General features: G+C 31.3%; 2 protein-coding genes and 1 non-coding gene across 5 annotated transcripts; 1 reads left to right on the top strand and 2 right to left on the bottom strand.

Annotated features, from left to right (window-relative positions):
• Positions 1 to 6,466: 6,466 nt before the first annotated feature.
• On the top strand, positions 6,467 to 11,812 carry LOC112751933 (sterol 3-beta-glucosyltransferase UGT80B1). Of its 3 annotated transcripts, XM_025801269.3 has the most exons (15): positions 6,550 to 6,800; positions 7,011 to 7,507; positions 7,739 to 7,887; positions 8,203 to 8,442; positions 8,594 to 8,705; positions 8,824 to 8,994; positions 9,140 to 9,203; positions 9,402 to 9,459; positions 9,561 to 9,738; positions 9,969 to 10,099; positions 10,282 to 10,384; positions 10,571 to 10,647; positions 10,759 to 10,806; positions 10,896 to 11,045; positions 11,224 to 11,812. In XM_025801269.3, exons 2-15 carry the CDS (start codon positions 7,276 to 7,278, stop codon positions 11,422 to 11,424), a joined length of 1,914 nt encoding a protein of 637 aa, XP_025657054.1. In that variant the 5' UTR covers positions 6,550 to 6,800; positions 7,011 to 7,275; the 3' UTR covers positions 11,425 to 11,812. The 3 variants fall into 3 exon arrangements, with proteins under 3 accessions (XP_029148585.1, XP_025657054.1, XP_072074295.1); XM_029292752.2 differs by having other exon boundaries at positions 6,467 to 7,507; XM_072218194.1 differs by having other exon boundaries at positions 6,550 to 7,507; positions 7,604 to 7,887.
• A 45-nt stretch (positions 11,813 to 11,857) lies between these two features.
• LOC112752751 (U2 spliceosomal RNA) lies at positions 11,858 to 12,052 on the bottom strand. The gene has a single exon (XR_003177170.1). It is a non-coding gene; the product is annotated as a U2 spliceosomal RNA (small nuclear RNA).
• Positions 12,053 to 12,739: 687 nt separating this feature from the next.
• LOC112751934 (citrate-binding protein) lies at positions 12,740 to 13,695 on the bottom strand. Its single transcript, XM_025801270.3, has 2 exons — positions 13,376 to 13,695; positions 12,740 to 13,287 (listed from the first exon to the last, which is right to left on the bottom strand). Exons 1-2 carry the CDS (start codon positions 13,664 to 13,666, stop codon positions 12,901 to 12,903), a joined length of 678 nt encoding a protein of 225 aa, XP_025657055.1. The 5' UTR covers positions 13,667 to 13,695; the 3' UTR covers positions 12,740 to 12,900.

The raw sequence follows: 13,695 nt of genomic DNA, 5'->3' as shown, positions 1-13,695 counted from the left end.
GTTGTTTGACCGAACAAAAACCAAAATTTTTTTATAAATGTCACAAGATTTAAATTTAATGATTTTATGTGTACAACGTCAAATAAATTTTTTTATAATTAGTTTTGTCTCTTTGATAAATAACTATTTACCGCATATTATGAATTTCATTCTAATTATAATTTATGAAAAAACCGTCAATATGCACACAAATAAATAATATTTAACTAAACTAATTAAACACATCTCACCATTATATATCAAACTTGTATGCTAATAATAAAAAAGAGGCAAACATGTCTTGATCCAAAAGTACAAATAAAAAATCCAGAAAAAAAAAAAAAGAAATAGATTAAACTAAGGTAATATCCAAATAGGAGAACAACAAAAATTAACATTTGATAATACTCTCTTACAACTCTCATCTTCTAAATTGTAGATGCCAATGTCATGGCGCCAAACATCATCTTCTGCGTGTAATCCAAACATATTATCAGTAAAATAGATCTTATTTCCTTTGTAACTGTCCGCTAATATCTGAATTGAAGAATTGAATCCAACTATTAATACATAATTCTCTTAGTCATATATTCTTGACCATACTTTTGCCTTTTTATTCAATTTATAAATATCGAATTTGATAGTCTCGTAATCCTGCCACCGTTTAAAATCCCCTCGCCAAACTAACATGTCTTACGAGCATCAATAAACTTCCATCATCACAACCAATCAAATAGTTATATTGGACAAAATTGGTGTCAAGTTTATAAAGAGGTCTGCCTTGGTAATAAATTCTTCTCACTGGCTCTAATTTTTCCTTTATATCAAATTCATACAGTTGGAAGTCATAGTCCACTGCATATATCTTCTCTTTAAAAAATATCACATCCATAATGTCCTCATGACTTGTTGGAAACTTGATCCATCTCCGATCATTGGGCCTGTGATCATTGGGCCTGTAAAAGCCCAATTTTCGACAAGGTCCGTATATGACCACGGCCATAAAACCATTGTAATGATCATTGTTAGGGGCTGAATTTGTAATAACCTTCCAAACATTGATTTTATGCATGAAAATCATATCTAGAGTGCCAACCCTATCCTCAAAATTAAGAATACATTTGTCACCATGAGTATCAATAATTGCATCAGGAAGAGTTGAAATTGGAGGAAGATCGAAACAAACCTTTGTAAATGGATTTAACATTTGTATGGTGCCTTCGTATATTAATACTATTATTACCCATCCATGACAAGATCCACAAATAAAGTTATTTTGCAGCTCTGGCATTGTGAGATGGTAAATCTCCTTCTCTTCAAGACTACGGGTGTCAAGAGTTTCTTCTTGATTATGATAGATGTCGTCGTCTTTCAAAGATTTTTTAGCAGCAGCAGTAGCGATAGGTAATAACAGCCATGGAACTTTGTTGCCAGTGGGGATCAGTGGAATATTGAAGTTCCATTGCTTGCAAACGAATCGAAGTTGAAGGTATTCATCGTATGAATGGAACCGCTTTATAATTTGATTCAACGTATCTTGATGTATGCTTGCCCATTGATCAACTCCAGGCATATCTTTTTTTAGTAGGGTTAATTGGTTTTATTTAGAATGTGTTACTCTCCTTTATATAAGGATGCAGGATCTCGCGGAGATTTAGATTTGGATTTGAAATATTATTACAATCGATTTTTGTTTTTAAATTAAATTCAAAATTATATAATCTTGTAAGAATAAAAATATTTTAGTGCTTATTTGGAGGTTATTAAATTAATAAAAAATATCTTTTTTTAATAAAAAATATTTTTTTTTTATTTTTTGTGTGTTTGGTAAATTTTTAGTGATCAAAGTAAAAACATTAGAAAAAAATATTTTTGTTGAGAAGCTACAATTTATATTTTTTTTAAAAGATATTTAAAAAAATATTTTTCACATGAGACGTTTAATAGATAATAAATTTTTTTACATGAGATGTTTAAATATAAAATCACTTTTATTTTGTAAAAGATTTTTAAAAAAATATTATTAAAATTTTTTTTTTAAGAATAGTGCCCAAACATTAAAAAAAAAAAAAGAACGAAATAAAAACAGAAGAAAGAAGTTGATTACATAAGTTAACATTTTAATTAACAAGAAAGTAGTCTGGTAACTAACTGAATATTTACATTTTAACTGTGAAATCTATGTTATCACTTATCAGTAACATTTTCAAGCACAAATGCCCTATTAACTCAGTTGGTTAGAGAGGCCAATTCTAATATTTTTTTCTGTCACGAGAATTTTGTTGTTTGAACGAAAAAAAGGCAAAAATCCAAATGGGGAAAGGACTTCGATTCAAGCCCATGTTGGGCCTTTTTATGATTCAAAAGTGAGTTTTACGACAATAAAAGGAAATACTAAAAAAGTCTCAAGTACTATGGTATCACAACTCAGAACCAAGATGAAAAAAAAAAAAGAGAAAAAGTATTTTGTAAAAAAGAATTTACTCATGCTAAAACAAAATCATCAACGGGCTGAAAAATAAATTTATTCATATATTAACTATTTGAATTAGCTCATTAGAGTCATCAGTTAAAATACTATATACAAAAGAAATTAAAGTACTAATACTTTATGGAAATATAAAATGGCAGTAAAACTTAATTAAATATATATTATCCTATATTATTTTTTTGGGTATATTATCGCTGGCTAATGCATGATGATTTGTAGTTTTCACTAAACCAATTCATGTACAATACTTATGATCCAAGTAACCAAAATAATAATTAATATCTCGTCGAAGCTTCATGGATAAAAACACAAGAAGTTTTCCAAATATTTACTTGTTATTTTGTTCTCTGTTGCGTGTACATCATAGTCTTATTGTGTATATTGTATTTTTATACTATTTAATACATATTAAAAGCTAGTATATAGTTAAAGGGTTGTCTCAAATTTATAGGCCAAACAAAACTATTGGCAGAAAAAACTGCAGTCAAATATAAGAACATTATTATTTATATATTTATGGGTATCAAAAGGTCATTTTTAATAGTTTTTTCTCGAATCTCCTATTTGGATATTTTAATAAACTTAGTTAATAAGAATTCTATATAAATTATATATATTTGCAGAATGATTTAATTTGCTTGGTGACATGTTAGTCAAAAGAGATGATGTATATCCTACTTTTCTAGTTCTCATTTTGATACGTCATCTAAGATATTACTAATTTTAGAGATCCTGATGTGCTTTCTTTTCTTATTAATTTAATAATCTTTCTGACTTTTACAAGGAAGCAATATTAAATAGGGTAAAATTTTAAATTGATCTCTTATATATAAATTTTTTTTGTTAGTTTTTAAAGTTTAAAATTAAAAAATATTGTATTTAAATAATTAATATTATTATTTCATCAAATTTTAATGTTATTTTTTAGAGAAGAAGTACAAATTCGAGAATACAAAATCAGTAGTAGACGCATCACTACGAATCACTAATTTTGGTTCAAGTACATGGAGAATATTGTCGAGAACCCGCTTTCTGTGGTAAAATTCGTTGATGGTGATGAGGACAAGGCCATTGTCAATTTGTCATTCTACTGCGAAGAACTTTTCTCAGCCACTAAAGAATTTGGTTATACAAGTTTTCTTATCTGAAAATTAAATTTCGTTAATTATTTAATATTGACATTACGAAGGGATTACATTGAAATTAAATAAAATATTTTTAGATTCAAATAGGACGCTTTAATATTAGGGATCAAAACATGATTGACTCAAATATAGGAGACCAATTTAATATTATCCTATTAAATAATAGACTAAAATACTATTTTGATATCTAATATTTTGATCAAATTTTGATTTAGTTTTTAATATTTTAAATTTTTTATTTTAAAAAATTTGAACAAATTTAATATTATTCTACTATTAAATTTACACAAATAGATAAATAGTTAATAAAATGAGTGATGTAGATATTAACAATATTATTATTAAGTCATATTTCTTTTATTGTATTATAAAAATATAATCAAAATCTTCTTACAATATTTTCATTTTTCAATTTCTTTTTTTGTAAAAAAATAATCCTAGATCATATCAATAAATCCTCAATGCTTTAAAATTAAATAAAAAAATTTTATACTGATAATTATTAATAGATCGATTTTATTTATATACCAAAATTAACGTTATTAACTTTTAATATACTAATTATTCATATCAAATTTAATAATAAAAAATTAAATTCATTTAAAATTTTTAAAATTAAAATAAGATATTTATAATTTTTAAAGATTAAAATAAAATATTTAAATTATTAAAGACAAAATTAAAACGGATCTAAATTTTAGGTATTAAAATAATAATTTACCTTTAAATAATAATAATGTAACATTTAAGGAATATATGGATTATTACATGCAGAAGCTTGAATAGCATGTTGCTCATTATTCTATATATTTATATACCTATAAGAAATATTTTAGCGTAGCATCCCCATCCAACTGGCACGTGAATATCTCTGCATATGCAGATACACACTGCACTAAGATCATTTCTCACCCATGATACCTATAAGAAATTCTTATATTAATTCCTTTCTCTCTAATACATATATTTATGAATTTTATTGCAAAAAATTAGTTATTAATAAGTTATTATGTATAAAAATATGTATTATATTTTATAAGTTTTTTATTATATTATTTTAAATAAATTTAATTATTTATGTATTACAAATTTAATTATTCTATTATAATAGATATGATTATTTTATTAGTTAATTTTTTAATGAACGTAGAGTATTTTTTATTTTCTTATTACAAAAGTTAAATTTAAATTGATTTGGTGTTAGCTTTTATACTATATTTAGTAATTGATGTATGATATTCTTTGTTATATTGTTTTGTCTTATTCTCCCTCAGCTATTGGAAAGGAAAAAAAATTAAAAGTTTTGGACACTTGTTAAAAAATTAAAAATAAAACTTTTTTTAACGGAGACAGAATTTTAAAATACTGGATTCTGGATACATTATCTTATCTATGAAAATTTGTTTCCTTATGGTTTTATTTTTAACAAGTTTCACCGAATGGTAAAATTCTTTGAGACGCGAGATTCCTGTGGGACTGTCTTGAATGGAGATTTGATTGTGGAGAATTTTTTTTTGTGGAGATGAAATAGGGATGGGAGACAAAATTCTTTTAAAATAGGCACGGGATCCAAACGGAGATTCTCGTCCTATCCTCGCTATTTTTCCGAAATTTATGAGTTCTTTGAATTATCCTTAATAGTTTATTTCTTATATATGTTTTTTAGTTATTTCTCACACACACATATATATAGAAACTCAAAACTCCTGATCTTTATTTGCATGACCGTTCTTCAATTCAAAGATCCCTAAAACTGCTCCATCCAACCTCTTTGCAGCCACCCACTCGTCACCCTTCTTACCGCATCGTCACACCTCACCGTGCCATCACCCTTACCGCATCGTAATTTTTATTTGCGGCGTTCTTTTTTGTAACTCTACCGTCGTGTCCATTCTCTTCTCTGTTGTCGTGTCTCTCACCTCGTCCACTGTTTTTTCCTTCGGCTCGTCGTTGCGTCTTCTATTGCGTTATTTCGAAAGAAGTCACCATCGTGTCATTTAGACTTTTTGTATAAAATCTTGCAGTTTTTGCATAAGATAGATACTTGCAGCTATATTCATATGAAAATTAATAATTAGTTAGAACTATTATGTAGATGGAGAATAGAAATGGGGAGCAATATTCTCCCGCGACGGGAAATGGAGGCGGAAATAGAGAACAAATCTAAAGACAAAAATGAAGAGTAGGGAGGCACCTCCGCTCCCGCCCTGTACCATTGACATTCCTAAATTTCACCACTATGTGACTTGTTCATAAAGCTCTAAATTTAATTTAATGGAATTATATTAAAAGAATTAAAGTATGACTTTAATTTTCTATTTACAATAATCTTTGACTCCCATGGGCGTAGGAACTTTAGCCAACGAAGCTCTGTTCAGTGTTGAGTGTTGATCCACATTGTTAACATTAATAACCCCACAAATTAAGGTCCATGCCCCACACGTAAATTATAAAGATGGAATATATAAATAAAGTGACTTTACAAGAAATGTATAAGATATTTAGCACCTTAAATATTTAACTATATTGGTGTCTTTTTTTCCATCTGAAAAAAAAAAGATCGATGACTTTATGAATATCTTAATCAATCGTTTCTGTAATATTATACTAAATAATTATTATGTACTGTATATGTAAAATTGAGTTACTTTATATAAAAATACATATTTAATATCTTAAAAAAATTATTATACTATTATAAATTTTATTATGAAAAATTTAATTATTTAGTAAAAAATATAAATAATATATATAAATATATTCAAATATACAATAATTAATTTGATGGTTGATATTTAATATATATAAATATATTCAAATATTATCTTTTTTTCCTTTAACAGGGAATTTTGTTTTCCTCTCTGGAAGAATGGAGGGTCACCTTCACAAAAATTGACATCTTTGTAATCCTAACTTCGTTGCTGTTATGTTTCTGACACTGAAATGGTTAAATGAAACAACTTCCTTGTCCAAAACAACTACCACCTCAAACCCATCCCAAAAAAAAAAAAAAAAAAAAAATCAAATTTTTTTCTTTTTATTTATTAAAATCCTTCCATTTTTCAGTCTTTTTTTGGGTACTTGAGTTGAAGCAAGTGGCAATGCCATGATTGGTGTAAATGGCGAATAAAGTTATTATGATTCCATTCTGCTGCAATCTCTTCTTCAGATGCCACCCTGTTTCAGTTAAGTGAAGCTTTCTCTCTTGTTCTTTGTGCTGAAAGTGATGGTATAGCTTGATAGAGCTGGGTCAAGGTTAGAATTGGAAAAAGTCTTTAGCTTTATGTTTACCGAACGTTCTTTGTGCTTGATTGACTGGTGGGTTGTATAAAGCTTTCAATTATTTAGTGTTGTGTTTGGTCTTTTTTGATCCCCCACTTGCCACCTGTTTATAGGGTGATTGAAAAAAAGGGCTAAAAGTGGAGATGGAGAATGTTCAGATGCCATGGAACTGGTTTTGAAGTACTTTATGGGTTTGTGAGCTTAGTATAGGTTTGATACATAAGAAAAAAGAAGGAAAATTTGCTCTTAGTTTTACCTATACGGTGAATTGAAGTGTGTTTAGAGGGTGCTATAGTTTAGTTGCTGGGTTTATTTGTTGTTTATGGAATTGGCAGAGTTAGAACTAGAAAAAGTGAATGAGAGTTGAAAATACAGATTATGGGAATGGGCAGTAATACCAATGGGATTGAATACTTGTCCAAGGAATTTTTAGAAGACTTTGTTAGCATACAGAATAAAGATCTCAGGAGAATGAGTGACAATGGATTGGTTATAGCGGAGAGTAAGCTTCCAGATGAACGGTTTGATTCGTCTTCTTGTAAAGAGGAAGAGGAATGTGAGGATCATCTAGGCCAGAGATCATCAAAAGTTGGCTCTTCACCGCGAGGAGGTTAGTTCTCATCAGATTCTTGTCAAAAGTTTCTTTTGTTAGTCCTATTAGGTAGTTGATGACTGTAAATTAAGCATTAGAATTGTTGTAATGTAGGTTATGGACTGTGTTCTTGCGTCATGTCTCCTCTTCGATATGTTTCTCGGATCATTTATATCTTTAATTATGTACGAATGGCAAGCATATTTGATGCTATGACATAGTATAAAAAGTTGAATATTGTTCTTGAAGGTTTGGAGCATTTCACCAGAGAGACAGCTGGAACTGAGAGGAACCTGCTTATTTCTGGACATGAAGTTATGCTTACTAGATCAATGATGGAAAAATGGGGATCTCCGAGGCATGAACTAATATTGGACAGGTTGTCCGAGCGTGATAAGGTACATATAAGTATCATCTTATTTACATCGTTTTGATTTTCATGTTTGTGCTTGTGCATTTTTAGTCTAATTTAAGTTATATGCTTAGATGTTAGTGTTATTTCAAGTATATATGGAAGAATACTTAATTACTTGTATGTATATGCTGCATATTCATGCTTAGGAGCTGACTCTACATTTTGATATTATTATTTTGTTCTGTTAAGATAAAATCCATATTTTAAAATATGTAGCATAACATAGCTCTCTTCTTGAAATTCTCCTTTTATTTGTGATTTATGCATTAGAGTTGCTAAATTCTTTCAATTCTCTCAGCAAAAACTGATTGCCAACCTAGTGAGGATACAAAATGATGGGACTGTTGAAGTTGATCTAGAGAAAAGTGCACCTGTTGCATCAGAATTATTGGAGTTCCAATCTTTTGAAGATTCAACATTGAGTGGAAGTCTTATTTCTGAATCAAAAAAATCAATTCCACAGCTGCAAATTGTCATTCTTGTGGTTGGAACTAGAGGAGATGTACAACCTTTCTTGGCCATTGCAAAAAAACTTCAGGCATGTTTGAATATTCCTGACCAATTCTTTCATGAGATCATGCGTGACAATGATCTATTTCAGAGGATACAATCAATATTTCCAAGTACTTTCAATGAACTCTATCCAAATTGTCAACTATTCTGAACTCATACTTTATTATTGTTAGCAGGAGTATGGTCACCATGTTAGGCTGGCAACACATGCTGATTTTGACACATTTGTAAAGTCTGCTGGCGTAGATTTCTATCCTTTGGGTGGCGACCCTCGTGCTTTGGCAGCATGTAAGAGTTTAATGCAGTATTTACCAATCATGAACCTTTACACTTAATAGTTTAATACTTTGATGCAATATTTTCTATCCTTGGTCCTTGAAATTATACTATGTTTTGCTGATACTAGATATGGTGAGGAATAAAGGTTTAATCCCTTCCGGTCCGACTGAAATATCTATTCAAAGAAAGCAGCTGAAGGCCATAGTTGATTCTCTTCTTCCGGCATGCACGGCACCTGATTTGGAAACTGGCGTTCCTTTCAGAGCTCAGGCTATTATTGCGAATCCCACCGCTTGTGGTGAGTGGTTAGAAGCCTAATGTACTTTGTGTTCTTCTTCATTTCATACTTTGACATTTATTTTCATTTCTTTCTTTTCCATTTACATGTGTATTGTTTCTCCAATTCATAAGAGATGAACTGAATCATATTTCATGGTTTGTAGGACATATACATGTTGCTGAAGCCCTTGGAGTGCCGATACACATATTCTTCACGATGCCTTGGACGTAAGTTAAAGTCATAATAATGATCATTAAGTGGAAATTTATGTTATTTACTTTTGATATAGAAGGCTAAGGCTATATTGCTTTCATAAGATACAGATGATTCCATGATTCCTGATTCATAATAACCATTAAGCCTATAGTTCTTTATAAATTCTTTCTTGGAATCACTTCTCACATACATGTTTTCTCAATAGGCAGGCCAACATATCAGTTCCCACATCCTCTGGCTCGTGTTCCGCAAAGTGCTGGTTACTGGGTATGTACTTTTCTTAAACAACTGTTTGCATTCTGAATTTTGATAACTGTGTAATATGTTGCTGGCGAAGTTTACCAGTAATCATGTTTCATTGCATCCAGCTGTCCTATATAATTGTTGATCTTCTGATATGGTGGGGGATCCGAGGAATTATTAATGACTTCAGGAAAAGGAAATTGAAGCTTGCTCCTATTGCATACTTCAGCATGTACCGTGGATCGATATCTCATTTACCAACTGCATATATGTGGAGTCCTCATGTTGTTCCCAAGCCTAGTGGTATGGACATGGATCAAATAAGCACAAACATGATTAGTGTTCAATGCTAGTTTCTTGAGTAGCTTAATTGCATAGTAACTTTTGACTTGGAGTAGAATTTGGTGCTCTCTTTTGCTCCATACCCATGTTCTGTTGATAAAACCACACTATTTGTCTTGAAATGTTTGATAAGCATGCTTTGTAGTGTCAAATTTCTTACCATTGCTAAAAATATCTAACAAATTTTACAGATTGGGGACCTTTAGTTGATGTTGTTGGTTATTGTTTCTTAAACGTTGGAGCAAAGTATCAACCACGCAAGGATTTCGTCGAATGGATCCAAAAAGGCTCAAAACCATTATATTTTGGGTTTGGGAGCATGGTAATGGTGATTTTCTCTTGAACTGGGTCATTTTGTATGAACAAATGAGTAGTTTTTCTGCAATTTTAATGTCTTCACAACATTAATAAAGTCTTAAAACAAGTTTTTTATTTTCCAACATAATAAAAAAATGGAGTTTTTGTTAGTCCTCTAAATGATAGTATTGTGTTTTACTTTGTTAGCCTCTTGAAGATCCTAAAAGAGCTACTGATGTTATAATAGAGGCTCTGAATGATACCGAACAACGGGGAATCATCGATCGAGGCTGGGGAAATCTCGGAAACTGTAAGTATTCTCCTCCAAATTTTATTCCTTAATTTTTATTCTGTCCCAGTTTAGTTCCTTTCAGAATTCTCAATGTTAAATACCACATTAGATTTGGTTTGTCATCAACACTTTGTTCAGAAATTAGATCATGATCAATGCCACTTCCATCTTTGTTTGGGATAGTTATTTTGTTCCATTATGCAGTGACAGAAGTTCCTGACAATGTTTTCCTTCTAGAAGGATGCCCTCACGACTGGTTGTTTCCTCAATGTTCCGCCGTGGTGAGTCGAAATTTACACTTCCAGGGTTATTTGGGAAAGAAAAAGAATAAAAAATGTTTATCACGCCAAAGTGATCAACTGGAGATAATTTAATTTCTGCACAAAATGCAGGTGCATCATGGTGGAGCTGGAACCACAGCTACAGGACTAAAAGCCGGGGTAATGTTCAATGTTGTAGCATAAGAAACTGTGTTTATGTCTTAGCATTTCTGCCGGTTGATTACTAATATAACTACCATAACTAACAGTGTCCGACAACCATCGTTCCATTCTTCGGAGATCAATTCTTTTGGGGGGATAGAATATATCAAAAAGGGCTAGGTCCAGCACCAATTCCAATTTCTCAGCTCACTCTTGAGAATTTATCAAATGCCATAAAGTTCATGCTCCAGCCAGAGGTAACTTGGAGTCCAAGCTACACAATCTATGACTAGCATTGAAGTTGAAAATGGAAACATCTATATTTCCTTGAATGTTAGATTTACTGGTTATTCAATTCAGGTCTTTTTTCTTATGGTCATGGTTTCTGTTACATTTAATGGTTAGATCCACTCGATTCTAATAATAAACCTTCAGGTGAAGTCTCGAGCAATGGAAGTTGCAAAGTTGATTAAGGATGAAGATGGTGTTACTGCGGCAGTTGACGCGTTTCACCGGCATCTACCGTCTGAGCTACCGCTCCCAACTCCATCTCTGGTGGAGGATCACCCAAATGCTTTGCAGTGGTTTTTTCTTCAAATAGCCAAGTGGTGTTGTGTGCCTTGTGGTGGTGTATAGTTTTTTTTCCCACACCAAGTTAAGTATTTTCTTTTATTCATTATATAGTTATTTTTTTTAGATGAGAGCTATAAGCCTTGCATTTTTCAAAATAGGAGGATAGCATTCTATTGATTTCAGTCAAGTAATTTTTGTGAAGGTTTGACTAATAATTACGTATTGAAGATGTATATTTCATCATCCCATAAGAAAAATAGAATCCATAGCAATAGAAGTTGAGGATAAGAGCTTGGTTTCATTAGTTATATAGCACATAGTTTGCAGTTACCTATGTATTTTTGTTTAATTTGTGTTCTCCTATCATGGATCAATTTTGTGTTGTGGAAGACTCAAATCTCTTCACTTTACACTAACGTATTCAATTTATTCTTGTGTTTTTTGCCCCAAATAGATTGTATTCTAGGGTTAAAATGCAATATTTCAAACTGAATAGGTGGGGTGCGCCAGGCCCATGCGATAGTGTAAGGCTTAGGCGACGCTCGACAAGCCCAGTAGCAAGCTACTGTATGGCCCATCGCCCTCAAAAAATAAATTTAATATCGTGTGGGCCAATGGCCCACATATCAGATATTAAACTGATAAGAACAGATACTACACTTGATCTTAGCCAAAAGGCCGAGAAAGGTATGCTTTTTAGAGTCCAAGAATTGTTCTTTTATAACCAAAGGCTTGAATGCTTGTTCCCCTTCCCGCCGATGTGCGACATGATCTCAAACGTTCTAATGAACATAGCTCTCAAAGTTGTACCAATTATTATTTTGACAGAAAGCATACAAGTCTTACAAATCTGGATCGTATTTTGAAGTTCCTAAGAATTAGATCACATCTTTGGATCACTAAGGATTATAAGATTCTATATATTTTGATGTTTGAAAGGGTGATTTCTTTGGTGCCCATCTTTGTTTAGAGGGTAATAAGGATATTAATTACATTGATCAAAGACTACGAGAAGTAAAAGAATCATAACAAGGACAAGTACTCAATATCAGTTATTACTAATTAACTATCTATACTCATAATTGTGTGATCTACTAAAATAATGTTTTAATTAGGAATAAATCTACAACTTCAAAGTTCAAATAACTAAATAATGTGTAATGAAATAACTTGAATGGAGGTTTTGGCCTGCAAATGCTTCAAAATCATCCTGACCAACCACCATGAAGTGCTCTGAATAATATTCAAGTTCAGATCCTGGAATATTCATCATTCATTTTGTACACATTAGATGGGCCGAATATTAAGTGTAATTATTTATTGAGAAGAGCTAGTTAGTTAGATAATAAGTTATTAGCTAACATTTCAATCAATAATATAATCCAATAATTTAGCTTCGATTAGACATATTAGAAATAGAATATGGTCAACCAGTTGATTAAACTTGGGTTCCAGAGCAAACCAACTTAATTTTGAATCTTGGATCAACTAAACAGAGAATACTAACAACAATGGATTATTATTGAATAAACAAAATTATTATAATCTATAAATTTTGATGTCTCTCCATCTTGATTCCATGTAATAGCTTATATTAGCAGGTGCTGCATAAACACCACATTTGAAGTACAAGTCTCCAGGACCTTTATCCTTTGTATGAAACTTTTTCTTTCCATCAATGAACACTGAAACGGTTCCACCATCAACATCATGGATGATATTCAGTCTGAACCACTTGTCATAAAGATTTTCAGCCACTAAATCTCTGCTGTAGTATCTCATTTCTCCGTTATTATATATTCTTAGTATAAGTGTGGTAGCACCATGTGCAGCACCATGGATCTGTGCTATTGTAGCACCAGATGTTCCATTTGGTACAAAACCATACCCTTCAAATTGCCACACCCCTGAGTTGTAGTCAAGCCCCTGAAATATTAAAATAAAGTTTACTTGCGATACAAGGAAGAACACAGAAAGAGTTTAATTTTGATATACTGAAAATAATTAAGCATACTGAGATACGAATTTCCGTGCGAGGTTGAGTGTGGCTGGTTGGTTCATGAGGCTTGTCGTCGGCGTAGACCCATAACCAATGGATTCCATGTTCATAGCTATACCTTTGGTCTAAGGGTATGTCATATGGTTTTTGCAGTTTCAAATTTGCTTGTGTCAAAGGAACAGGGATAAATCCAAGAGTAGGATCTCCATATGCTACTACTTCTAAGGAATTATCTACACAGAGTAACAGAAGAAAAAATATAGATATAGATAGAGTAGAATAATTATTGCATGATGAGCGGCACATGTTTTTTTCTTTTTGCTCAACAACTACAC

Source organism: Arachis hypogaea, chromosome 15 (assembly GCF_003086295.3).
Source record: "Arachis hypogaea cultivar Tifrunner chromosome 15, arahy.Tifrunner.gnm2.J5K5, whole genome shotgun sequence".
Taxonomy (NCBI): Eukaryota; Viridiplantae; Streptophyta; class Magnoliopsida; order Fabales; family Fabaceae; genus Arachis; species Arachis hypogaea.
Note: the sequence above shows the minus strand (reverse complement) of the source record. Positions and strands in the feature narration are given on the sequence as shown.

Excerpts from the sequence above, each read along its gene's own strand:
- LOC112751934 (XM_025801270.3), bottom strand. The coding sequence starts at position 13,666 with ATGTGCCGCTCATCATGCAATAATTATTCTACTCTATCTATATCTATA. Across the intron at positions 13,288-13,375 it reads GCACGGAAATTCGTATCTCA|GGGCTTGACTACAACTCAGG; the intron begins GTATGCTTAATT and ends TTAATATTTCAG.
- LOC112751933 (XM_029292752.2), top strand. The coding sequence starts at position 7,276 with ATGGGAATGGGCAGTAATACCAATGGGATTGAATACTTGTCCAAGGAA. Across the intron at positions 9,460-9,560 it reads CGCAAAGTGCTGGTTACTGG|CTGTCCTATATAATTGTTGA; the intron begins GTATGTACTTTT and ends CATTGCATCCAG. Across the intron at positions 9,739-9,968 it reads TGTTGTTCCCAAGCCTAGTG|ATTGGGGACCTTTAGTTGAT; the intron begins GTATGGACATGG and ends CAAATTTTACAG.